This window comes from Chinchilla lanigera, unplaced genomic scaffold, assembly GCF_000276665.1.
Source record: "Chinchilla lanigera isolate Chin_1 unplaced genomic scaffold, ChiLan1.0 scaffold00032, whole genome shotgun sequence".
Classification (NCBI taxonomy): domain Eukaryota; kingdom Metazoa; phylum Chordata; class Mammalia; order Rodentia; family Chinchillidae; genus Chinchilla; species Chinchilla lanigera.
Window position 1 is genome coordinate 11,530,369 of NW_004955433.1, and position 27,279 is coordinate 11,557,647.

The following is a 27,279-nucleotide window of genomic DNA, read 5'->3' on the forward strand; positions in this document are numbered from 1 at the left end:
ACACAGTTATGGATAGATTAGTAGGAAAATATCAATGGCTGCTGCAATACGTGGTGGTATCTTCAGAGTGGTTTCTCAGGAAGACAGAGATATGCAAGAAGGATCTAATAAGTAGTTACAGCCTAAGGGTTGTCAAAAATAGCATATTACCTCCTCATCTTTGTCATTCTTTATTAGTTCATATTTTCTAGAATTTTGCATAGGTGGAATCATACTATATATTCTGTTTTTATATTTAAAAGTTGGTTTAAAGACATTATTTTTTAGAGCAGTTTTAAAGTCTTATGAGGAAAGTACTATACAGAGACTGCACAAATACTGCGCCCCTAGCGTGTGTGGTCTCCTCTGTTATCAACATCCTCCAGCAGGGGGTGCCTGCCTTGTGAGTGATGAACCTACACTGACACATTGTCATCACCCACAGTCTATATTCTACATAGGGCTTGGTTGTGGTGTGCTCTTGTTATTGTATATTCTGAAAGTTTGGACTAATGTATAATGTCCGTGTACTGTTATAGTATCAGGGTAATTCTCCTTTACCAAACATCCCCTGATGTGTCTTTTTTCACTCATCATAATGGTTTTGAAATTTATCATGTTGTATATATCAATAATTCATTCTTTTTTGTTGCTCAATAATGAATTACTATATGGATATACCACAATTTTATTCCCCCCCAATATATCACAATTTATGTATTTAATGTACTGGTTAATGTACAGTTGAGTTGTTTCCAAGTTTTGGTAATTATAAATAAATCTACTGTGAGCATTCATATAATGACATGTGCTGTCACATTATAGATATATATCTTTAACTTTTTCAGAAACTGTGAGATTATTTTCCAAAGTGGATGGGCCAATTTACTTTCACGAGAACAGTGTATGACTTCTAAGTTTGACAGCAGAATTTCTTAAATTTGATGAAGTTTGATTTATCATTTTGTTTCTCTTATGGATTGTTCTTTTGGTTTTACATCTAAGGAATTGTTACCTTCTTAACCTAAAGACTCAAATAATTTCATGTTTTCTTTCACTAGTTTCATAGTTTTAGGTTTTGTATTTATAGCAAGGTTTTGTATTAATGTTTATTCATTTTGAAATTTTTTTATATAGTACAAGATATGAATTGAAAGTTTTATTTATTTTATTTCTTTTTGGGTTTTTTGAGACAGGGTCTTGCTGTATAGTTCAGGCTGCCTCTGAACTGACAATGTAACCCAGGCTGGCCTCCAACTTCCAGCATTCCTCTTGCCTCAGCCTCCCAAGTGCTGGGACCACAGGCATGTGCCGCCATGCCTGACTGAATTGAAAGTTTTAAAAAAATAAAAATAAATATCTAAATCTTCATTTTATTTGCTGAAGAATATCTTTCTGCCTTGAATTATCGTTGAATCTGTGTCAAAAATCAATTAACCATACATACTTAACTCTATTGTGTACTATTTTGTTTTATTTAGGTATTTGTGAAGTATTTAACTATTTCTTATAGGCAGCGTGAGGGTAGGTATTGCTGTTTTAAAAATACAATCTGACCGTCTTTGACGTTCAGTTGAGTTGTTTAGACCTTTACATTTAATATGATTGTTTTTATGATTGGATTTAATTCTATTGTCTTGCTGTCTGTTCTTTGTTCCCTTTTTTCTCTTGATTTTTACCCTTTAAAATATTTTTTGTGATTACATTTTATCATCTTTATTGGCTTATTACTTGTAACTGTTCATAATTTTATGGTTGTTTTAGGATTCCTACACACAACTTTATCTTAATAGAGTTTTCCTGAAGTAGGGTTATTGTATTTCGTGTTTAAGAATTTTATAATATACTTCTCTTTCTCTTTGACCTTTGTGCTATGATTGTTACATTTCACTTCTAGATATATTGTAAACTCCATAAGGTGCTATTACTTTTGCTTTAAGTAGTCAATAGTCAGTTTTCTTTTATGAAATTTAAATAGTGAAGAGTAAAGTCTTTTTTCCATCTGGTTATTTTTTCTCATACTCTTCATTTCTTTATATAGATTCTGATTTTACCTAGTATCATTTTCTTTCTGCTTGATAGTTTTCCTTTATCATTTCTTACAGTGAAGGTTTCTTGGTATTGGACACTTTCTGCTTTTTTTATGCCTGAAGTGTTTGTTTTATCATTGTTTTTCAAAGATATGGCATTTCTCTACCATTTTTTTGTCTAATGTTCTTTCCAGGCGATATTTGGGTGTAATTCTTACAGTTTGTTCCTGTGTTCTCTTGTCTCCTTTTAAAGTTTTCTCTTTTTCATTGGCTTTAAGTAATTTTATGTTCTTGTACTTTAGTGTTATTTCTTTTTGTTTTATTTTTTTGTGCTTGGGATTCATTGACTGTGGATTAGTAGATTTTTAAAAAAATTTTGAATGGTTTTCTTACTTAGTACTTTGTGAATAGTCTTACATGAACATAATTAGTTGGGCATAACTGATTATATTTAGAAATACAAAGACTGTGGCACAAAGACTGATACCATAGAGCCAATAAAACAGGAGCTTGCTAAATCAATAAAATGCGGGCATTTATTTTAGAAAAATCACAAGTGATTTCTTTTAATCAAATTTAGACAATATTTGGCCAGTGGTTTTTCTTTTTATTATTGCTGCTGTCTTTGGTGACTGTAGTTACATGTATTAAAATCATCCCACATTTCAGTGATGCTTTATTAATTTCTTTTCCTGATTTTTTTTCTCTATTTCATTTGCATAATTTTCCTTACAATGTTTTTGGGTTTATTATTCTTTTTCTCTATGATAACCAATAGGATTCTCTGAATCCTATTCATTGTTATCTCTCATCTCAGACAGTGTGATTTTCTTCTCTAGAAACTTGATTTAATTGTATTTCCTCTGTTTCTTTACTTACCATGCCCAATTTTCCTCCAACTTTATGAATTTATGGACAGTAGTCATAACCACTGTTTTAATGGGTTTGTCTACTAATTCTGTCATCTGTGCCATATTTTCAGCCAGTTGCAGTTTGATTTTTGTCATCATATTTTCTTGCCTTGTATTCTTCTCTTACCACCTGTGTCTCATACTTTTGATTTGATAATAAAGATTATGAATTTTAATATTTGAGTCGTAGATTTTGTTCTCTTAAATCTTCTCAACCTTTGTGGTAAGGAATTTATTTAAGTTGCTCAGATGCAGTATGATCCTTTCAGGTCTTACTTTTCGTCCTTGTTAGGAAAGAACAGAACAGAATATCATGTAGTCATGGACTAATGCCGTGTCACTACTGAGGGAAAATCCTTCTAAATCCTCATGTAATGCGCACTATGAGGTTTTGTATTCTGGCTGGGTGCTTGGTCTGCTACAGTATATGTTCCTATTACTGGAAATAGAAGGAGACATGCTAAATAATAATAAAAAAGATCCCCTTTGGAAGCAGTGTGGAGCTACCAAAGCAGCCAGGACTTTAGGGTGTCTAAGAGCAATGGCTATAAAATTTGATTTTAAAAGTTTAAAAATAGGATTGAGTTTAATTATACTTGTAAAAATGTCTTGTTATATATTCTTTTAAAGTTAAAAATTAAGCAGTATTTGACATTTAATTTCTTTTGCCATAGGGATATTATGATGGGGATAGCCAACGGGGATGACCATGCACAATACAGCATTTGAGAGATAAGAATTTAAGTTGTTATTCCCTCAGGACCAGTAGTGTAATTTTTTGCTACCTGTGGATGGGCCTTAATTTCGTCATCTTTTCTAAAATATTTTGTTACATTTAAACTTACATAATCACTATAGATAATAATAATCAATCAGTTGAAGCTCTATATATGTATTATATGATAAACTTGTAAAGAAGTTAAACTTGTAAGAAGAGTGTTTATAACTTTTTCTTGCAGTTCATTCAGGCAATTAATACAGTATCTGGATTTGTCAAGTAACATTGATCTGTGCCTTAAAATATAATTATATGGGTTTCACATAAATTCTATTGTAGATAATTTATAGCTAGCAATTAAAACTATTTATAGTCATGAATTAATAGTGGCAAAATTTTGAGGGCTTTTTATGTGCCCAGAGACTGTTCTTAGATCTTTATCTGTGTTACTTCCTTTGCAGCTCATGGATGAGAAACAAATGCGTCTTGTAACTAAACCGGAGAACTAGCCTTTGAACTCTGGAATTCGGCTTCTTAGTGTTTGCCTTGTTACCCAGAACCCCCACTTGAATGCCATTTGCCTAATATTTACCTAGTTCATATTTTTCAAAGTACATTAGCGTGTAATTAATTTTATTTCTTCCCCCAAATCCCATGAAACATGATTTTTTAAAGATTAGAAAGCTGATGCTGAAAGAAATTGATTCAGGTATGGCACGACACTTAGGAGTTACAGACTCTGTCCTCCGCAGTTCACTCTGGCCTTCACATTCTGTTTGATTATGCCATGTTTTTATGGAGAATAGGACAGGAAACGCTAAGCTTATTGAAATGGTTGAGAAACTTGAACATTTGTAAAATTTTAAATAAATGCACATTATATTATATATAAAATTTATCTGAACTGACTTAGGCTTAGGTACTTCTTACTGATCTCTCTGGTGTTAATTTGGAGGTGTCTTCCTCACCCAGTTACGCCCTGCTGAAGGACTAGGTCAGTCTTACCATGGGCTCGAAACTTTCACGAGATTACATTTTTATGTTCACAGTGAACATTCACTCGCCTCTATCTGTGATTGTATTTTGAAAGGACTCAGATAACTAAATTAAATTTATATTGAACCTGACAATATGATGCATTTAAAAACTACTATGTGGAGAATGAAAAAGGGAGAAAGAGTAAGAGTTGTTAGCAGAATAGTGTAATGAAGCTGAAGAGACAGGAGTGGGACAGAATTATGTGTCATTTGTAGGTAAGCTATACCCTGGAACTGTGAGTCATAATCCACTTAACCTTTTAATGGAATTACTAAAAGACTCGCAAAGCCTGTCTTGTTTGGCAAGATATGGAAGCTCAGATACACCGTCTCACACTGAAAGCAGAGGTTTAAGTCTAGAGTAAAGTTTCTGGCATCTGACTTTTCGTGAACCTTTATGGTTTTCAGTTGCAGTGCATTTTATGTAAGGTCTCGTGTCCCATTTACTGGCTAGAGCTGTGGAAATGAGTGGGCAGGACTCCGCATGAAAGGTCTCCATAGCCCCCTCCCGCCAGGTGGGAGAGCTGAGGCCTTGCACTCCCTTTGGCTTTCTGTGTGGCATTTGTGAGCAGCTTGATGTATTTGACACGCGTGTGACAGAAAAGAAGTGTGTGGGCAGAGCAGTGTGCTGCGGGGCCCAGCTGTGTGGATTTATCCGTATATCAGGCTGGAGAGCAGCGGTTAGCCAGACCTGACAATCAAGTGTGAGCCCTTCCACCTTCAGCTCAGAGTGCATTTTAATGCTGTGTGTGTTTACTTGCCAGTTGGCATTTGACACAAAGGAACTGTCAGAGCTGCTTTCTCCTCTCTTCACTCTTTAGTGTGTTAGTCTATGATAGTTTCCCAAATAAAGACTTTATTTACTGTACACGGATGAAAGTGTATGTACTTTTTAAAGTAGAGAAAAAAAAGTCACAAGCTCTTCTTTTGGGATTGAATTCCATGTTGAGAATTAATAGGTAATGTTTGAATAAGTAATAGATAATATGTTGAATAGTTCATATGGTTACATTGTTTGAAAATTAAATAGATTATTTTGAAGAGGTTCCTCTCCTGTCCCTTTCTAGTGATTTCCTGCCTCTGATTTTAACAGATGCACTTTATTTATTTATTTGTTTTTTTGGCTTTTTCTGGTACTGGGAATTGAACTGATGACCTTGTGCTTGCCAGGCAGGTGTTGTGCCGCTGAGCTAAATCCCCAGCTCCAACAGATGCACTTTAATAGTTTGTCGCATATCCTATATTTTTTATGTGAATACAAGCAGATGTTGTATCTTACTGTTTTACTTCCCACTAACTCCTGCAGAGCCTTTTCTTTTATGAATAGGGCTGTTTTTGTTTACTGTTGCAATGTATTTCACAGTGTCAAAGTACCTTAGTTTATTTCACTGTTCTCTGTGGATGAACAGTTCATTGTTTCTAATCTTTGTGCTCTATTGAGATGATTCACATAGCATAAAATTCACCATTTAAAAATGTTCAGCTCAATGGTTTTTTTATGTTCTTAGGCTTTATTTTACAATTAATGGCATAGTGAGTAACCTTGTACATTCATCTGAACCATGCTAAAGGTATATCCCTAGGATAAATCCTCAGAAGCATGATTCTGGGTCAAAAGATAAAAGTATTTGAATTTTGAAAGGAATTGTGAGTTGCCTTCACAGGTGCTGTACTGTTTCATACTTTTGATAGCTAAGTATGACAGGACCCATTTCATTTACTCTTACATTTACTTTTTGCTTTTTAAAAGCAATTTTTAATTTTATAAAGCAATCACAATTTGAAATTTTGATGTTTGTGAATTACTGATGTAAATTAACATTGATTTCTGATTGCTTTTACCATGTGAACATGACCCAAACTTCTTTTTAAGTTCATAAATATTGTTATTTGTAATTGATCCTGTCAGTTAAATGGTAAAATTGCAAGTAGTGACTGATATACAGAGCAGATTTCATCTGTGTTGTCTTAAGTTGAGTGGTGTCCTGATCCCCGTTCTCCCTTGTCATGTAGATATAGTGATCACAGCATTAAAATTTCCTCGTGGAGGAAGGCCATTTCTATTCCCTTTGCTCTACAGTGCGAACATTCTTGCAGAATTTTTTTCTTTTGATATCCTTCTGAGTTACAATGTTTTATACTTGTCTGATGCTCTAATCTCATTTGAACTGAGAAGTGATTATTTCACAATAATTTAGCTGAAACATTAATTATATACAGAGTTCAGCCACCATTGACACTTGTTGACCTGTGGGACATATCTATTGGTGTTTAATCTGATTTAGATGGAGAGTGTAATTTCTTTGGGGAGTCTGTACCTTTGTGCTCCTCCTTTTACACAAATCAGCTTTATTGATGGACTCTCATGAAGAGCTTTTAAGGTGATATTTATAAATAGAGTTTTAAATTATTCAAGGCTTACATTTTTTGGTGACATTTATAAATATTCTAGCACTGAGTGTTTATAAAAATTTCTAAGAACTGGTCAAAAGTATATAGGAAAATATAGGCTTTTCTGAGCTCAAAATAAAAATTGAAGTATAGATTTTTGATTAAATTAGTAGTGGCATGCATAAATATGCAAGTACAATGTATGCATGGAAATATCTTTAGTTTTTTTTATGCTGCCAAAAGAGTTAATATTGAAAGCAGATAAACCAATTAACCAATTACTGAATTACCCATACTGTGGTTTGTGCTAAGTTAGTATTATAGGTCCTTAGTAAGAGAAAACTGTTCAGAGGTTAACTGGCCAGTCACTTTTACCATTATAAGTGGGAAAATATCCACCATCAAAACAGAGGGCTTTAATTAAATAAATAGGTGAGGATTACATTGACGAGTAGAATTCATTGTTTTGTTTCATGTAGATCAAGTGTTTGCTTTGTTTGTATTCCTTTTCTCTTTAAATTTACTTTGGATTATGATTAAAAAGGTCCAGAAAGAGTTGGAGTTTTACAGAACCAAAATGATCTGTTCTGGAATAGTCTAATTATGCTGAGTTCAGGGTGGAAGAAGACAGGACTCTGGTCCTGTCAGGTTGTATACTCAGGTTGTGTACTGTGTAGAGACTGTGGGAGCGAGTAAGACTGAGGTGCAGTTAGGGTTTGCCAAGCTGTACTCCATTAGGTGGGGCTGCACTTGCACAGAGCAAGGTGTGCAGTGCTGCAGTTCTTAGAATGATACCTTACTGGCTAAACATAGCCTTGATAATGCAGTCATTTTAGTACTTTCATTTGAAAACCAGTTGTTTCTGCCAATTTTGTTTTTGTTATAACTAATTAGTGTGTATATATCTATCCACATTTGTCTGTATCTATCTATCTATCCATCTATCTATCTACCTATCTACTTATCTATCTATCACACACATACACAGAGACTCCATACATGCTTGAATATAAGGTCAGGTATCATTTAAAAAGAATTCCTCAGAAGAAGAGAGTGACCTTAAATATATTTGATTCCTTTTAAAGTGCCTTATATGACGGGACGCTCTCACTTTGTTTGAACAGGAAAATACTGTTTGAGGAAGACATAGTATTCTGAAACAGTCTCAGGCAGGGCTAGCTATGGTTGTTTAACAAGTGTGCTTCATAAAACTGGAAAGTAAGGGAAGCAAAGAGGCTTAAACACAGGTTTGGAGATTCCTGTAGAGGTGAAAGGTCACTTTAAAAAAACAGTACTGTATGTGGGTATGATAAAATAAATGTTTATGGGGTGAATAAATATTTCAAATACCCTGAGATTATGCAAGTAGGTACTTGTGACCTAGTTTGGTATTTCCAGTGATAGTACCATAGAAGAGATGAAAAGTACTATATCTGAGGTACATTGGATGACTTGTTCTGGAAAACTATTGGATGACTCAAAAAGTGACCCCAGTGAAAAAGACCCTGATACCAAAGATGTATGTGAAGAATGGGTCATATTGTCTCATGAAATGGGAATGACAATAAAAATTAAAGCTTCATACAATGTGTAGGTTAAAATATGTGCAATTCAATGAATGCATTTCATAATTGGTGTTTGACCAATTTCTATCCCTAAAAGTTTATACATTCAAGTTTGGCATGCATTTTTGTATTCTCTTATTGGAAAAATAAGACATTATCTTATTTTGGGGTCCTTTTATATTCAGTCATATGTTATTATTATTATTTTAAAACAGAAACTGAAGCTTCTTGAGGAGCTTGAAGATACTTGGCTTCCTTATCTGACTCCCAAAGATGATGAATTCTATCAGCAGGTAAGACATTTTAGTATTTTTGTCATTTGGTAGTGATATGTTCTGATTTTCCTTCTTTTACCTGTAAATCTGCTGGTTTAGTGAGATTAAATGAAAGGCAAGTAGGTCTGAGTTGATCACCCAGTGACTGCTGGTCACATACCAAGTGTACAAATTCCTTCACAGTCTGCTTTCTGTGTGACCTGACTGGTGCTGTCGCGTACTGCACTGTTCTCCCCACCCCCGAACATTGCATCACCTTTCCTGCTTTCTTGTCTCCGCTCATGCTTATTTTTTTTTAATGCATAGTATAAACTTTATCCCCTTATCCTCTTGTTAGGTGGCTAATTCTTTTAAGAGTTCAGGTAAACCTTGTCTCCTTAGTGAAAATTTCCCCCACCTACCTTACCTACAAGTTAAATTAACTTGTATTCTCCTCTGTGTTACTTATAGTTTGTAAATAACTCTACTATAGCACTTATTACATTATATAGCAATTACAGGCTTTTGTGTCTGTCCTTGAATTCATTAGCACTCTTCCATTACAAGTGACAGCAATGCAAATCAAATTCATTGTGGCAAAAAAAAAAAAAGTGTGGCTTCACTTAGAAATCTGAGTGTACATAGCTAAATCCATCCATCCTGTCGAAAATTGTTACTGGATCACTATTTTTTTTTCTTTCAGTTTCTTTGGTTAGGGTTTTTTCTCTGTGACTTCATCCTGCATAGATACTTACCTGATAGCATAGAAGCATTCATATGGCTCAGTGGATGTGTGGTCTTTAGCTTCTAGGGTCTTGGAAGAAGCTAGGTAATTAAAAAATAGTAGGCATGCTGGGTCAGCAAAAATAATAAATATTCACCTATTTCTTCCTATTAGAATAAATTCTTTTAACATAGAGGAACAAGACCATATCATATCTGTAGCACCTGCTTATATATAGCAGACCCTGAGGCAACAAGAAAGGAAGATAGGAAAAGAATTTCCCCATCTAGAATCCTGGTCTCTTGACTTCTAGTTTTTTTGTCATTTTTAGATACTGTCTCTCATGTGTATTCGCATTAGATTTTCGCTATCTTTCAACTCTTCTGTCCCTTTTTGGATCACTCTAGTTTTCCTCTCTGCTCCTCTCAGACCTTCGAGCCACTGTATTTTCTGACTAGGATATAACTGAGTATGTCAGGCCCTTGGTTCACATCCACAGTGGATGCTCCTTGCTTATTTCCAGCCTCATCTCTCTGCTTCTCTACCTTTTTGACACCTTGGTTGGCCAGAAAGTTGTCTATTCTTGTGTTGTCATACTTTGTATTGGTCAGCTTTCCATTGTTGTGATAAAATATATGATGCCTGCAACTTAAAGGAGGGAAGGTTTATTTTAGCTCATAGTTTCAGAGGTTGCAGTTTATGGTTGATTGGCAGCAAGGCAGGAACATCATGGCAGATGAAAGCCACTCAACTCATGATATCTAGTGTTATGGGTTGTATGTAGATGTCCCTCCAACCACTCCGGGCAAGCACTCTCCATCCAAAGACTAACCAACTCACCTCATCCTGGACAAGGACATTGCCTAGGGAGAGAAGGGAAGAGTCAGACCCAGTGACTGTTAACGTTCAGTGCAACAGTCCACCTGCACCCCCACCACATGGACTATATCCAGCAGAGACCAGAGGGCTGATTTGGTTTTTTGTCTGCCAACATGAGCAAAGGACATGCCTTGACTTGGATAACTACAGTCAGGGTGAATAGACAGAGGTTCCTCTGTTGCAGGGAGGGTACCTTAAAAACTTACAGGCCCTACTTCTAGGTGGAGAAAATTGTGACTGGCTTGATCCCAAGACTGAAGATCTTGGAAAGAAGCTACTCATACAGGGATTTTTTTTCCTTTGATTTAACCTTTTTTCATCTGATTTTTTTTTTTTTAATTACTTCTATATTTTCTTCTTTGGGTTTTTTAGGGGTTGAGGTTTTCCTCCTTTTGAGGGGGCTCTTTTAGTTTCTGTCCTTTTTTCTTTTCCCCTTTCAGGCTTTTTTCCTTCCTATCTTTATTATATTTCCTGTATTTTGCTGGGTTTTTTTCTTCTTTTTCTTGTTTGTTTTCTTCTGCTACTGGTTTTTTTTTTTGGTCTTTTTGAGACAGGGTCTTGCTATGCAGTTCAGGCTGGCCTTGAGCTCACTATGTAGCCCAGGCTGGCCTCAAACTCACAAAGATCCTCCTGCCTCAGCCTCCCAAGTGCTGGGATTACACGTGTGCTCTACCCCACTGGGCCTGTTTTCTAGTAGAGAACATTACTTTCTTTTTATCCTCAGTAGGACATTCATATCTCTCTTCTGTCTTCTTCTCATATTGTTGATTAATTTCTCAATTTTTTTTCATTCTGTACTTCCTGACCCTCTTGACCTTTACTAGTATATCTACTAAGCTTTATAAATCTCTAGATAGGTAGTTAGCTTTACACTATTGCTATTGAATACTGGTTTATTGTTAGTATAGGTAGTGTTGTTCCATTTAGTGCCTATTCACTGTAGGTTAATAGTAGGTCAATATTTGGTTTGTTTTAGTGTTCATACTATAATTATTAGATCTCTTTTCTATGCTTAAGGGTAGAACATTATGAGTCCTTAGTATTTGTCATACTTAGTTTGTATTTGGCTTTATAATTGATGCTGATTTTATTGCTGTAGTAAAAGTAACATAGGTATTGCTATTAATTAGTTTTCCTGGGAGGCTAATGTCTGGATTATCTTGGGGTCATTAACAGCATTGTGGTCTATTCCTAGAGGACTGGATACTGGGCCAAATACAATACATCCTCCTATCTCAAGCAAATAGAGATGGTTGGACCCTGTGACAAAGGCAAGGGCCAATAGTTAGCCATAACCAGAGGATACCACTGAAAAGTAGACATTAATTAAAGAGTTCCGTATATTAGAAATAAAACTTTTCACTACAATCAATTCATAAGCCTCAACACAAAAACAAACAAAAATAGAAATATGAGAAGCTAAATCAACAAAATGCCTTCGAAAACTGGTCTATGGGACACTGAAGAGGAAGAAAGCTAAAGCTATACACCCCAGGTATTTGAAATGATATCAAGGGAGACAATCAAAATAGATCAATAAGGCATTTGACTAGCTCATAGAAGATATAAGTGATAAACTACTGAGTCCAATAAAAGGATCAGTGAGTCTAAAAAAGACCCTAATAAAAAGGTAGCAGAGCTAAATAAAGCAATGCAAAACACGAATGACCAGCATAGAAAAGTAGTAGAAATCTATAAAATGGTTCAAAATATAAATTCAGGAGATTAAAAGTTCTGTCAAACATATGGGTATCAGAAGTGACCAGTGTGAGGACAGAGTATCAGAATGAGAAGACAGTGCTATTGTTAGTGACCAGTTAATGAGAGAAACCATAGAAACAAGAGAACATGAAAAATAGATCCAGCAGCTCCTACATAGTGCAAAGAAGACTAATCTGAGATTAATTGGATTATTATTGAAAAATTAGTAGATGTTTCAAGTGGCATAAAACACCTGTTTACTGAACTAGCAGCAGAAAATTTTCTAAGTCAGGGACACCAAATTTAACATACAGTAAGTGAGGCACATAGACCTCCAAATAGCCACCATCAGCAAATAACATCTTCACATCACATGATAGTTGAAATCCCAGAAGTCAACACAAGAACAGAATCTTAGAAGTAGTTAGAAAAAAGCAATGATTCACTTATAAAAGTAAGCCGATCAGAATTATAGCAGCCCTTCAAGGCAGGAAGGGCTTGGTGTGAAGTGTTCCCATCTCCAAAAGAAAATAATTTCTAGTCCAGGCTGATATATCCTGAAAACTTTTAAAACTGATGGAGAAATAAGATATTTTCTTGATGAAGACCGTCTACAGAAATTCATGATCACCAAGCCAGCACTCCAAAATTCTGAAGGATATCCTAGAAAGGGACATTGAAGCTAAGAATGAAAGGTCTAATAGAATGAATACACCAGGTAGAGTGAGCAGCTAAGTAGAAGGAAGATAGGAAATCAACAATAGAAAAATAAGGTAATAGCAGGAATAAGTCAGTGCCTCTCAGTAATAATTCTCATCATGAATGGGCTCAGTTCCCCAATCAACAAACAGAATAGCAAAATGGATCAAGAAAAAAATCCGTTGATATGCTGTATACAAGAAACATGTGTACTCCAAAAAGAAACTCATAGACCAAAAATCAAAGGGTGGAAAACAAAATTCTATGCAATGAGAACCAAAAAAACCAGGTATGCAATGCATATTATCAAATCATTGCACAATGAAAGTAGAAATCAATGACAAAAGAAAATACAGAAATTATGCATATGTGTGGAAACTAAACGGTATACAGTATGCCCTGCAAAGTTATGGTTTAGAGTTTGTGGCCTCAGTCTTTCGTGGAGTTTTCCTTAGAACCTAAGAAAGAATTGTTCAGGAAACCCCCACAATTTCCTGGAAACTGTGACTATCCTCTGTAATTTTTTTTTTTTTTGTTGGGAGGTTTACAAGTAGCCAATCTAAGAATGTTATTCAGTTCTCCTTGTTGCTGATTGGCCCTTGCCCTTTAACCCATCTCTGGTAGATGTGCCACCATTCTTGCATTAAGATAGCTTGTTGTACTATATGTAGCTGTCTTCAACGTTTTTGATTTTGTTCTTTTTAAAGCCCTAAGATCCTGAGATGCTGCCAAAACACCCTGCACCTTCTAAGCCTTCTGGCAATGAATTTAAGGGCCAACGAATTTAAGTAGTTTAAGATACTTTCAGCGAAGATTGAAGTACTGCACAGTGTTTTTATTAAGTTATTACAGTATTGTATACAGTATTTTATTAAATTATATAACTGTGGGAGACATAACATATATAGGGTTTAAACTATAAAAATAGGCATTTATGGCATTTTTTGACCATATCTGAAATTGGTGGTTTTTCATAATTCTCAGGTCCTCTAACAACGTAATCCTCATCAATCAGGGGACAACTGTGGCAGAACACAAAAATCTACACACAAAATCAATAACATGCCTGTACACTCAAGATGAACCCACTGAGAAACAAATTAGGTAAAAAGTGACATTTACAATAGCACCAAAAAATGAAGTACTTAAGAATTAACCTAACTAGGGAATAAAGACCTCTATAATAAAACACATACTACACTGAAAAAAGAAATAGAAGACATCAGAAAATGAACGATATCCTCTGTTCCTTGATAGGCAGAACCAATATAGTTAAAATGGCCATCCTTCCAAAATTTAATGGAGTATAGATTTAACACAATCCAGATAAAATACTAATAGCATTCTTTAGAGAACTGGAGCAAACAATCCTAAAATTTATATGGAACCACATATAAATAGGAAGACTGATCCTGGGTAAAAAGAACAAAGTGGGAAATGTCCCAATCTTGAACTCAAACTTATATTACAAAGCCATAGTGATGCAAAACAGCATGGTATTGGCACAAAAACAGATATGTGGATAACTGTAACAGAACAGAGGGTACAGAAACAGCCCCAGGCAGGCTATCTGATCTGGGACAAATGGTCCAAAGATCTACTGTAGAGGAAAGATAGACTGTTTACTTAATGGTGCTTGGACAACTGGCTATCTAAATGCAGAGGTGAGTCTAGATCAGTGATGGGAAGTCTTTTGGTTCACCACCACCAATAGACCCGTATCTCCAGCCATTCTGGCAATCTCCAAATTCTGGCAATGAATTTAAGAGCCAATGAATTTAAGTAGTTTAAGACACTTTTGGGGAAGATTGAAGTACTGCACAGTGTTTTTATTAAATTAAATTATTACAGTACTATATATAGTATTTTATTAAAGTATATAACTGTGGGAGACATAACATATATAGGGTTTAAAGTATAAAAATAAAATGCATCAAATAAATAAAGGTCCTCTAACAGGACCTCTAAACTAAACTAAACTAAACTAAACTAAACTAAAATCAAATGCATCAAAGATGTAAATGTTAGAACAGAAACATTTAAGCTGCTGGAAGATAAAATAGATTAAACTCTTGAAGACATAGATGTAGGCAAGGACTTTCTGAATAGAACCCCAGTTGAACAAGAACTATCACCAAGAATCAACAATTAGCATCATTTCAACTGAAAAAAACTTCTGCGTGGCAAAGGAAACAACCAAAAGAGTGGAGAGACAACTTACAGAATGGCAGAAATTCTTTGCCAGCTATGCCTTGGACAGAGGACTAGTATCTTGAATATTTTTAATAAACTAAAACAATTTAGACACCCCCAAATAAACCCCCAGTAATAAAATGAGCCATTGAAATGAGTAGTACTTTGCAAAAGAGGTACAAATTGCCAGTAAATAATGAAAAAATGTTTAACATTGACAACCATTAGAGAAATGCAAATTAAAACAGCACTGAGATACCATCTTATTCCAGAAAGAATGATTATCACCAAGAAGTCAAATACTGACAAATAATAGCCAGGTTGTAGGGGGAAAGGAACCCTTCTACACTGTTGATGGGAGTGGAAACTAGTACTCTCATATAGATTCTTCAAAAAACTAAAACTAGAAATTCCATTTGACCCAGCTACTCACCTTCCAAAAGAGTTAAAGACATGTGACAGTACAACACTTAACAGCTAAATCTTGGAAGTGTCCTATATGTCCATAAACAGATGAATATATAAAGCAAATGTGGCATTTATACACAATAGAGTACTATTCTGCTGTAAAGAAAAATAAACTCGAGTCATTTATAGAAAATAAGTGGACCCTGCAACCGTAATGTTAAACGAAATACATCACAGAGTCTTAAATATCAGTTTCTCTGACATGAAAAACCTTAAATATAAATAAAAAACAACAATAAACAATAGGAATAGAGATCTTTTGTAAAAAGAAAGCAGACCAAAAGATGGAGCATGCAGGGAAGGAGGGAAGAAGAGATGGATGAAAAAAGAACTGAGATGCGTTAGATATGTGTACCGGCTCTCCATAAGAAATGTAATCATTACGTACTGCAAACATGTATGAATCAAAAATGGAAATTGAAAAAACAAGTTCAGATTTTTTTGACTCTCAAATCCCATGCACTTTCTACTGTACTGGACCCTTCCCCTATACTATGCCATGCTCCCATTTAGAGTACCTGCAGGGAAGTTCTTCAGTTTCTTTTGATAAGACCATGAAGGAAAGGAAAGGAAAAGGAAAACAACAACAACAAGTTGATGCAGAAAAGCAGAGAACTCTGTCCTTTAGCTTGCCATGGAGCTCAGGAGATGAGGTGTGGTGGCTGCAATATTAATGTGCTGTCCCTTACCTAGAGAAAACGCATTTCTGCTCAGTAATTCCCCTTGCTTTCATTTACTGTGCACTTTCTACTGGCTATGTTTTATGGCACTGTTCTAAGTGAATTAGTTTATTTAAATAATATCATAGCCCTCTGAGGCAGATGTTACTAGAGATGAGCAGAGGCATAGAGAACTTTAAAATTCTGTGCAAGAAATTTAAGCAGGAGGTATCAGGATCAGGATTGAGCATGTGGCACATGGCAGAAGGTTCATGGGTTGGAAGACAGCAAAAGCAACAAGGCAGGGAACAAGATCTTTCTGTCCCTTATATTGCATGCAGGCTACCCATCCTAGGGTCTGTGTAGCACTCACACCTTTAATCCTGAGCCAGAACTATACAAAGCCAGTCATTGGACTGACCTACTAATGACACACCCTTAATCCCAACATCACACACTCTAGATTCAGCCACCTCTGAAAAAGCCCTGTGACTGCATGAGGCTTTGGGGGGACATCTAGATACAAACCTTAACAGTTCTTGAACAGCAAAGCCTCACAAATATGTTTGAAATGAAAAGCCCTGTGGCTGACCTACCTCATATCTAGAGGTAAGTGAGAGAGAGAGGGGAAGAGTAGGAGATGGGAGCAGACAGCCAGAAGTCTGGTTATGCTGGAACTTGCAGTTTGTTGCAAAAATGTTGAGTGTTTTTCCCAAGTGAGATGAGCCACGAGAGGGATGAGAGCACAGGTATGACAGGATGTGACTTACATTTTAGTGAAGAATGCACGTCACCTGATGCCTGCCTCTCATTCTCTTCTCTACTGGGTTCCTCCTCAGCCCATTCTTCAGGTTACAGACCTTGTTATCTTCACCTTCTGTCCGCTCCTTTACCCTGTCAGTCACTGGTTGTGATAACTTTATTTCTTCAGAATCTTTCAGAATGTTTCTTTTCCTGTCTTACTGGCTCCATCGTAGGTTAGGCCCACATTTACCCTCCACTTAGTTTTAATTTCCCTAATTGGTGTTTCTTATGCCCTCTGAATGCCATCGGAATTCTGCTCCTATAAATATATGTGAAACACACCTCTTTGCTTTATAAATTTTGCTGAGTGTCTCCGTTTTCCAAGGTGAAGTTCAAACTCCCTGGCATGTCTGTCCTGTAAGACATTGACAATATGACTGCAAATACTTTCCTGGCCTAATGTCTGCCTATCCATTGCCTCAGATGGCATCCAACCTCATCGTCTTGTTAGAGGGTATCTCTCTATTTTGACTCATTGTCCCCTGTAGCCCTTTATATCTTCGTGCCCACTACCACCCTCCTCTACTATTTTTTTTCCCTCTGCATCTGCTCACTCTAAGGATGTTACTTAAATACTACACATTCCACAAATGTACCAGGAAATCTCACTTGTTCTAAAATACATTAAAAATCTGACTACTTTCAAAATATATTACAAATCTGACCACTTCTAATCACCTCTTCTGCTTATTCTGTGGCTCCAACTATGATGATCTCTGTTGCAGATACCTCCTAACCTCTCCTTCCCTCCATCTAGTCTATTTTAACATAACATCTAGAGTGATCTTTTAAAAATATAGCTCATAAACACTTTCTTGCTCTCATCCCTTCTATAAATAGCTTCCAGTCTTACTCAGAGTAAAAGCCTAATGCCTAGGACTCAGCATTCCCCTACAAAGCACTCTATGCTCTGGTTCCTACTGCTTCCTTCCTCTGCTTTCCCACTGCTCCTCGCTCCTACTGTCCCCCCTGTACTCTTCCCATTCTGGCATTCTTACTCTTCGTAGAATAAGCCAAACACATTCCTACTCTAACACTTTATATCTAACATGCTTTTCCAATTATTCACTAAACTATATAATCATTTCTGCCATAAAATCATTTGTAGATCTCAAGGCCTTTGCACGGAATGTTCCCTTTGTCTAGAACTCTCCTTCAGGATTTGTATCCTCCTCCTTATATTCCTGTGACCCATGTTGCCTTATCAGAGGCCTTCCTGGAGCACCCTATGCAAAATGCAATACAGTACTCACCCCAGAAATCCCTGTTTTACTTATTTGGCTTTAGTTTGTTCTCCATAGTACTTATTACCATCTACAATACTATGTATTTTACTGACTTGTTTATGTCAGGCTCTTCTTAGCAGAATAGGAGTTCTTGGAGAGTAGCTAGACATTTTCTGTATTCCTGGCACTTAATTCCTTGCAAATAGTATGTGCTTGATAGATATATATTAAATAAATGAGGATTTTTCATATTTTTTCCCTAAATTATTCCCTATTCTCATAGCTATATACTCATACTAGTGAATTAATGAGTGAATGAGCAACCATCTGGCAAGTTGTTATTTGAGCATGGTTGCCACTGCTAGCTTTAGCAGTGACTTAAGAAGTGTGCCTCCTCTGGGCTGCCTGTCATCTGACAAGTAGAGGTTATAGCAAGTAAGTGGTTAGCCTTTTATTTTTATTTTATTTATTTGTTTGTACTGGGAATTGAACTCACGATGTTGCATTTGCCAGCAGGTGTTGTGCTGCTGAACTATCTTCCCAGCCCGTGGTTAGTTAGCCTTTTAGTCTTGGGGTGACTGTCAAATTGCAATCATTTTACATCAAAAATATATATAAAATATTATGACTGATAGTGTACAAGTTGGTTTTATAAGAGTGCAAAATATAAATTGTTATTAATAGCCAGGTTAGAAATATACTCCATTGAAATCAGAGTAATATAACACTTTTAAGTGAAGGGCATTTCCCAAGTCAGTCAGAGTTTGTAAATTTTATTTCAATTTACCAAAGGTGGAGTTCCACCTGGCTTCATTTAAATAAGTACCTTACTCCTTTAGCATCATGTCCGACTTCTCTTGTATGATGAATGTCTTTCAGAAGTATCCCCTGTATGAGAGGGAAACAGAATTTTTGTATAATGTTTTAAAAGAGTAGGAAGAGAAGTAGACTAAATCTCCAGAGAGCCTAGCATTCCACCTCTTTCAGCCTTTGATAAGGGCTTGCCATGTTAACACTTTATATCTAACATGCTTTTCCAATTATTTACTAAACTATATAATCATTTCTGCCATAGAATCATTTGTAGATCTCAAGAAATATGGCATATGACCAGACAACTATTAATATAATTTCATGACTGCATACTCTCTGGAAAACTTTAATGTGATTAAATAAAAGAAAAATACCTGAGATATTTGAAAATCTGCCAACAGCTGTTACAGATTATTGTGTGATATCTGACATTCTGCATGTACCTGTCTAAACTGGAAAGTAAACTTGTCTGAAAGAAAGAACTAATACTGAGTTACTTAATGTATAATTTTTCTTCAAAGTTACTTCTTCTCTTCAAAGGAAGAAAATGCCATATTGCAGTTTTTTAAAAGTTTTATTTTAAAGAAAAAAGAGACAAAATTTCAAAACAAGATAATAGGAGGGTAACAATGCTTAATACATTGCACATTGTTATCTTTAAATTAGTTACTCAGAGAACAAGATATATGCATTTAATTGTCCAAAGAATATTAGCACAAACCTTTCTTTTCATGAACAAGAGAAATTAGTGGTATAACGATCTTAACTATCTTGTATGTATATGTGTGTGTGTGTGTGTGTATATATATATATATATATATATATATATATATAAAAATAAAATCTGTATATATTTTTGCTTTTCCCTTCTTTTCTCCTTTCCTCAATCCAAGTTTCTCTTTCCTTTTGAATAGTTTCTTTCCATTTTACAGTATCTACTGTACATTTTGGATCTTACTTACTCTTTCAGCTTTTCACACTAGCTTTTTTTCTCCGATACTGGGAATTGAACTCATGACCTTGCACTTGCCAGGCAGGCGCTGTGCTGCTGAGCTAAATCCCCAGCGCTAGCTTCTCACACTAGGGAGACAATACAATGTTGACACATGTGCATCTGGTTTATTTCACTTAGGAGACAATACAATGTTGACACATGTGCATCTGGTTTATTTCACTTAGGAGTATGGTTTCAAGTGGCATCCATTTACCTATAAAGTGTCTAGTTCACCTTTCTTTATGACTGAGGAGTACTCCATTGTATAAGAACATCTTTTTATCCATTCTTTAGTTGATGGGCATTTGGGTTGTTTCCATGATCTATTACAAATTGTGCTGCATTTGTAATTACATATATCGCTGTGGTACAATGTTTTTAATTCTTCTGGGAAAATACTCAGAAGGGGAATAGTTGTGTCAAATGAGACCTCCAATCCTAGTTTTTGAGAACTCTCCACACTGATCTCTACAGTGGTTGCACCAGTCTGCAGTCCCACCAACAGTGGAGAAGGGTTCCTTTTTCCTCACAGCCCCTCCAGCATTTGTTATTGGTTGATTTCTTGATGATAGCCATTCTTTGCAGGGTGAGATGGAATCTCAGTGTTGTTTTAATTTGCATCTCTCAAATGACCAGAGATGCTGAATATTTTTTGATATATTTATTTGCTGTTTGTATTTCTTCCTATGAGACATGTATATTCATGTCAGATGCCCATTTTTGGATTAGGTCTTTAAATTTGGGAGGTCTGATTTTTTTAAGTTCTTTATATGTTCTTGATAGTAATCATTTGTCTAAGGAGCCACTGACAAACATCTTTCCCACATTGTGGGTTGTCTCTTCCCTCTGTTGGTGGTTTTTCTTGCTGTGCAAAAGGTTTTTAATAAAATGAGATACCAGTTGTTGATTCTTTGTGATAGTTCCTGTGTGATTGTGGTGTTATTCATAAAGTCTTTGCCTACACCAGTGTCTTCAAGAGCTTTACCTATTCTATCTTCTAGCAGATTTTATGTTTCTGTTTTAATATTTAGATCTTTGATCTATTTTGAATTTAGTTTAATGCATGGTGAAAGATGTGGGTTCAATTTTAATCTTTAGCATGTGAAGAGCCAGTTTTTTACTATTTACTAAAGAGGCTATCTTTCTTCCAGTGAATGTGTTTGGCACCTTTGTCAAAGATGAGGTGGCTGAGTATGTCTGTATTGTTTCTGCATCTTCTAATCTGTTCCATTGATCTTTGGGTCTTTTGTTTTGTTTTGCCAGTACCATGCTGTTTTTATCACAGTAGCTTTATAGTATAATTTCAAGTCAGGAATTGTGAAGCCCTTGCCTTGCTTTTGTTGTCGAGAATTGCCTTTGCTATTCTAGTTCTCTTCTGGTTCTAAATAAATTTTAGGGTTGTTTTGTCTAATTCTGTGAGCCATATTGTTGAAATTTTTATCAGAATTGCATTAAATCTGTATAATAGTTTTGGCAGCATGGTCATTTTCACTATATTAGTTCTTCTTATCCAATGTCAAGGGATATCTTCACATTTTCTGTTATCCTTTTTAATCTCCTTCTTCAGAGTACTGTAGTTTTTAGTGTAGAGATCTTTTACTTCTTTCATTAGATTGATTCCTAGGTGTTTCATTTTTTTTTTTGATGCTATTGTGAAAGGTGTTGTTTCCCTAATTTCTCTCACAGTGAGTTTGTTATTCTTGTACAGAAAGGCTGTTGATTTTTGAATGCTGACTTTGTAGCTGACTATGCTATTGAATCTGGCAGTTTTTTAGTGGAGTTGGTGGGATCTTCTGTGTAGAGTACCATCCACAAATAATGAAATGTTGACTTCTTTCTTTACTATCATTGTTCCTCTTATTTGTTTCTCTTGTCTAATTGCTCTGGTTAAAGTTTCCAGGACTATGTTGAATAAGTGTAGAGACAGTGAACATCCTTGTCTTATTCCTGATTTTAGAGTGAAAGCTTTTAGTTCTTTTCCATTTAGTATAATGTTGTCTGTTGGTTTGTCATGGATGGCTTTTATCAGATCAAGATAAATATCATCTATTCCAATTTTCTGTAGAGTTTTCATCATGAATGGGTGCTGGACTTTGTCAAATGCTTTTTCTGCATCTAAGGGATGATCATATGATTTTTGTCCTTTGCTCGGTTGATATGGTGTATTACACTTACTAATTTGCCTGTGTTAAGACATCCTTGCATTCCTGGGATGAATTCTACTTCGTCATGATGTGTAATCTTCTTGATGATTTGCTGCATTCTGTTTACCAGTATCTTGTTGAGGATTTTTACAGCTATGTTCATTAGGGAGATTGCTCTGTAATTATCTTTGGTAGTTGGATCTTTTTCCTGTATTGGTATCAGGGTAATACTTGCTTCCAGGCATGAATTTAAGGGTATTTCTTCCCTTTCAGTTTTATTAAAGAATTTGAGAAGTTGTGGTATTACATCTTCTCTAAATTTCTTGTTGAATTCACCAGTGTATCTGTCAGGTCCTGGGCTGCTCTTTTTTGGTAGGGGTTTAATTACATCTTTAATTTCATTGATTTATACTGATTTATTTAGGATTTTTATATTTTCTTGATTCAGCTTTGGTAATTCTTAAGTATCTAGGAATTTGTCCATTTCTTCTGCATTTTCCATCTTATTAGAATACAAGCTTTCAAAGTAAGTATAGATGATCTATGGATTTCTGCAGGGTCCATTTTGATTTCACCCTTTTCATTCATAATTGCCTGAATTTGATTCATTTCTTTCCTTTTTGATAACATTGGCTAAAGGTTTGTCAACTTGATTTAATCTTTCAAAGGACCACCTGTTTGATTCATTGATTCTTTATGTTGTTTTCTTAGTCTTCAGTGTGTTAATTTCTGTTCTGCTCTTTATAATTTCCTCACTTGTATGACCTTTTGGCTTAGCCTGATTTTCTTTTTCTAGAAATTTGAGGTTCACCATTAAGTTGTTTATTTGTGCTTGCTGTGTTTTCCTGATATGGGTATTCACTGCTATAAATTTCCCTCTTAGAACTGTTTTTATTTTGTCCCATAAATTCTGTTATGTTGTAATGTCATTATCATTTAATTTTTGAAACTAATTTCTTCTGTGACCCATTGGTTGTTCAGCAGAGTGCTATTTAATTTCCATGTGTTTATGAAGTTCCTGTGGTTTCTTTGGCCATTGATTTCCAATTTCATCACACTGTGGTCTGTTAATATGCCTGGGTTAATTTCCATTTCTTTGCATTTACTTAAGGGTGTTCTATCAGCTAGTGTGTGGTCTGTTTTGGAGAATGTCCCATGTGCAGCTGAGAAGAATGTTTATTCTGATGTTGTGGGGTAGAATACACTGTAGACATCTATTAAGTCCATTCATTAAAGTTTGGTTCAGTTCTAATATTTCATTGTTGACTTTTTGTCTGGTTGATCTTTTTGTGACAGTGGGCTATTGAGATCACCCAATACAATTGTATTAGTGCTTGTTTGATTTTTTTATGTCCATTAATACTTGTTTTATATATTGGGTGCACTGATATTTATTGCATATGTATTTATGATTGTTATGTCTTTGTCTTTGATTATTCCCTTTAGAAGGATGTATTGACCTTTCTTTCTTTCTTTCTTTCTTTCTTTCTTTCTTTCTTTCTTTCTTTCTTTCTTTCTTTCTTTCTTTCTTTCCTTTCTTTCTTTCTTTCTCTTTCTTTCTTTCTTTCTCTCTGTCTCTCTCTCTCTGTCTCTCTCTCTCTGTCTCTCTCTGTCTCTCTCTCTCTCTCTCTACCCCTTTCTTTCTTTCTTTCTTTCTTTCTTTCTTTCTTTCTTTCTTTCTTTCTTTCTTTCTTTCTTTCTCTTAATGAGTCTTGGCTTGAAATTCACTTTGTCAGCAAATAGAATAGCTACCCATGCTTTTTTCTGGGTTCTTGTCACATGGAGTATAGTTTTCCATCGTTTGACTTTCAGTCTATGAATTTCTTTCTGAATTAAATGTGTTTCTTATATGCAGCATATTGTTAGAGCTTGCTTCTTGATTTATTTTGCCACTATGTGTCTTTTGATTGGTGAATTGAGATTATTAACATTGATTGTTATAGCTGATACATTTTGACTTATCCTTGTCACGTTATTTTCCTGTTGTTTACTGCCACCTTTTTCTCTCCCTCTGTTTAACTGTATTCCTTGCCTGGTGGATTCCTTCAATTAGTGGTCATGGACGTGTAGTCCTTGTTACCTCTTTCTGGAATATCCTTCAAAACATTTTGAAGTGCTTTTTTGTGGTCATAAATTTCCTCAGATTTTTTTTGTCATGAAAGTATTTTATTTCTCCACCAGTTTTGATGGAGTTGTGGGATGTATCAATTTAGATTGAAGACTGTTTTCCTTTAGAACTGGAAATACTTCAGTCCAAGCTTTCCTTGACTTGAGGGTTTGGGCTAAAAAGTCAGCTGTGATTCTGATGGGCTTTCCTTTATAGGTGATTTGTTTCTTTTCCTTAACAACTTTTAAGATTCTATTCTTGTGTTGAATTTCTGGAATCTTGACTATGGCATGCCTGGCTGTAAATTTTGTTTTGATTGTGACTAATTGGAGTTCTATATGCCTCACTTAGTGTATGTCAAATTTTTTTTCCCTCCCAGGGAAGTTTTCTGCCATCATGTCTGTGAACAGGTTTTTGGTATCATTTGTGCTATTTCCTGCTGTTTTATTGACTCCAATCAATCTCAAGTTATTCTTCTTTGCTTTATCTAGCAGCTGCTGGATTGATTTCTCTTGGTCCCATGCTATTTTAAAGAAATCTTTCTTTTCATGATTGCTAACCACAAGCCTGTCTTCTACGTCTGAGTTCATGTCTTTGCATTGGCTTATCCTGCTGCAGATACTTTCAGTGGAATTTTTTTATTCTGCTGGATATCTACTTGAATCTGCCTTATTGATTTCATTTCTTTCCTACACTGAGCATTCATGGCTTTCATAATTTTTTATGCTCTTCTATTTTTTTTTTAAATCTGTATCTGTTCTAGAGTCACTAAACATGGTTTTCGTTGTGGACACCATCTCTTCAGGTTTTTGTGAAATTATTTCTGATTTGATTATTTTCTAGAGTCTCATTCTATTGATTTTTGTTACCACTTCAGAGAGGCCAGGTGGTGACTTTCAGGTTGTCCCACCTCTACCCACTGTGTTTGCCTTTGGTAAATTCGATGTCTGGGGCTGCATCTTGTTTAAGTGTGTTTTCATTTTCTTTTGTTTTCTTTTCTTTTCTTTCTTTCTTTCTTTCTTTCTTTCTTTCTTTTTTTCTTTCTTTCTCTCTTCCTTTCTTTTTCTCTCTCTCTCTTTTTCTTTTTCTATCTTTCTGTCTCCCTTTCTCCCTCCCTCCTTCTATCTTTTTTTTCTCTCTCTTTTTCCTTTCTTTGTCTCCTTCCTTCCTTCCTTCTTTCCTTCCTTCTTCCTAGAATGATGCTTGTAAATTGCCTATGGTGGGTTGCTTTATTGCTAGTATTTATATCCCTTAGGTAATAACTACTTCTCTGAGGTATCTTACAGATATAACTTGATTTTGGATTTTTAGTCTGTTGCAAGATCCTACCTCTTCCATTTGTTGTGGAGGAGAAGTTATTTCCTGCTTGTCCAACCCCTGGTTCTTTGACACTGTGCCACAGAATTTTCTATAACCCTTAGTCAGTCTCAGCCTTGCAATACCAAGAAGAGTAGCTGTTTAGAAAAATTACATAACATTTTGTCTGAAGTGGTCCCATCAGGAATAACAGTACCATCAAACACAGCCCAGAAAATGAGAAATGGAGGTAGTTATTAATTAAAGCCCTAAACTGTATGAACTGGATTTGTGATTATATAACAAAATCTGAAACAAAACACAAAGTTATATGCAGTATATAAGTCTTTACTGTGTCAATTTTCCGCTCAGCTGTTAAAATTTAAAAGGGGTTAGGGAGAAAATAGGGAAATAGAAGAAGAGGAAGAGATTGGAAGTAAGTCTGGGTGTCTTGGTTACTTTTCTCTCGTTGCTGGGACAATATATCTGATGCCCAAATTTAAGGAAGGAAAGGTTTATTTCGCTTACAGTTTGTGGAGGTTTCAGTCCATACTTGGCAGATTACAAGGCAGACTGGCACATGGCAGAGAGCTACAGCTCAGGGTTGCAGAACACAGCACAGCTAAGTAACAAGCCCACACCAGGGTGGAATGGGGGAGGAATGGCCTCAAGCACTCTCTTCCTCTCCCTTACATATGCAAACTATCCACCCCAGGGCGGGTGCTGCTCTCACACCCTTAATCAAACTTTAAAAGCCTGCCCCGTTACCTCATGAGGCTTTGGGGGGACACACAGACATAAACTATAACATTGGGTGACACAGTGGGATCGCACTAACTTTGGGGAACTGGTGCAGAGTCTGGAGGGAAAGAGAGAAGGAAGAGATAAAACAAAGAACAGAACATGACAAGAACCACAAAGAGGGTAGAAATCGTGTTCCTGCTCTTGTAACAATAAGATCAAACAGTGAAGTATAGAAAAAAAAAAACCAAAGAAACAAAAACCAAAAGAAAACCACCACTACCACAATAAACAAACAAGAGGGAGGGAACTTTATATAAAGAAACTTTATATAAACAAAATATAAAGAAAAAAAAGTCTATATCTAGTTTTGTGTCTGCTGTCACTGGTAGACAACATGTGATTACAGAATCCTGATCCATGCTGATCTACTCCTGCAAGCCAGCAGTAGCTTTTTGGTGGGGTAGTGGATAATCTGAGCACTTCTGAGCATGACCAGACTCATTCAGCCTGCAGCCATCAGTGCATCTTCCACAGGCCTGAGCCCAGCTGGGAGCTAGTTGTTCAATGGCTTCCAGCCAATCTGTCTCTTGTGTGGTATGACTGAGCCCTTAGTACTCACTGCCAGCTAGTACAGTCCTTCACTTCTGTTGTCCTCTGGACTGCTGCATCTCTCCGTAGAGGCCTCTGAGTTTGTCAGCATTCACTGTGTGTCTGCACTTTTGAACCACTCCTCTCACACAGTGAGTCTCATCTCAGGGAGAAATCACTGCCAGCTACCTCCTTCTTCTTCTTTGGAGTTTCTCTTCTCACTCTCGGTGTGGTCTTCAATTCATACTTGAGATCCTTCCTGGGCCCAGAGGTTGAACTTCCCTCTTCCTTGTCTTCCTCCTGTTGCTGTACTTCAGTGTCTGGATGGTAACTCGCAGAAAGGCTTTTTCTCTGC

The 27,279-nt window shown here is 35.9% G+C and overlaps 1 protein-coding gene across 6 annotated transcripts in view; it reads left to right on the top strand.

Moving 5' to 3' along the window:
• The window catches only part of Fto (fat mass and obesity associated), a 410,887-nt gene that overhangs the window by 106,300 nt on the left and 277,308 nt on the right, over positions 1 to 27,279 (top strand). For all 6 annotated transcript variants that reach the window (XM_013516227.1, XM_013516224.1, XM_013516226.1 and 3 more), the window contains exon 2: positions 8,847 to 8,924. In XM_013516227.1, the coding sequence (XP_013371681.1) occupies positions 8,847 to 8,924 (78 nt within the window). The remainder of the gene's footprint in view (positions 1 to 8,846; positions 8,925 to 27,279) is intronic.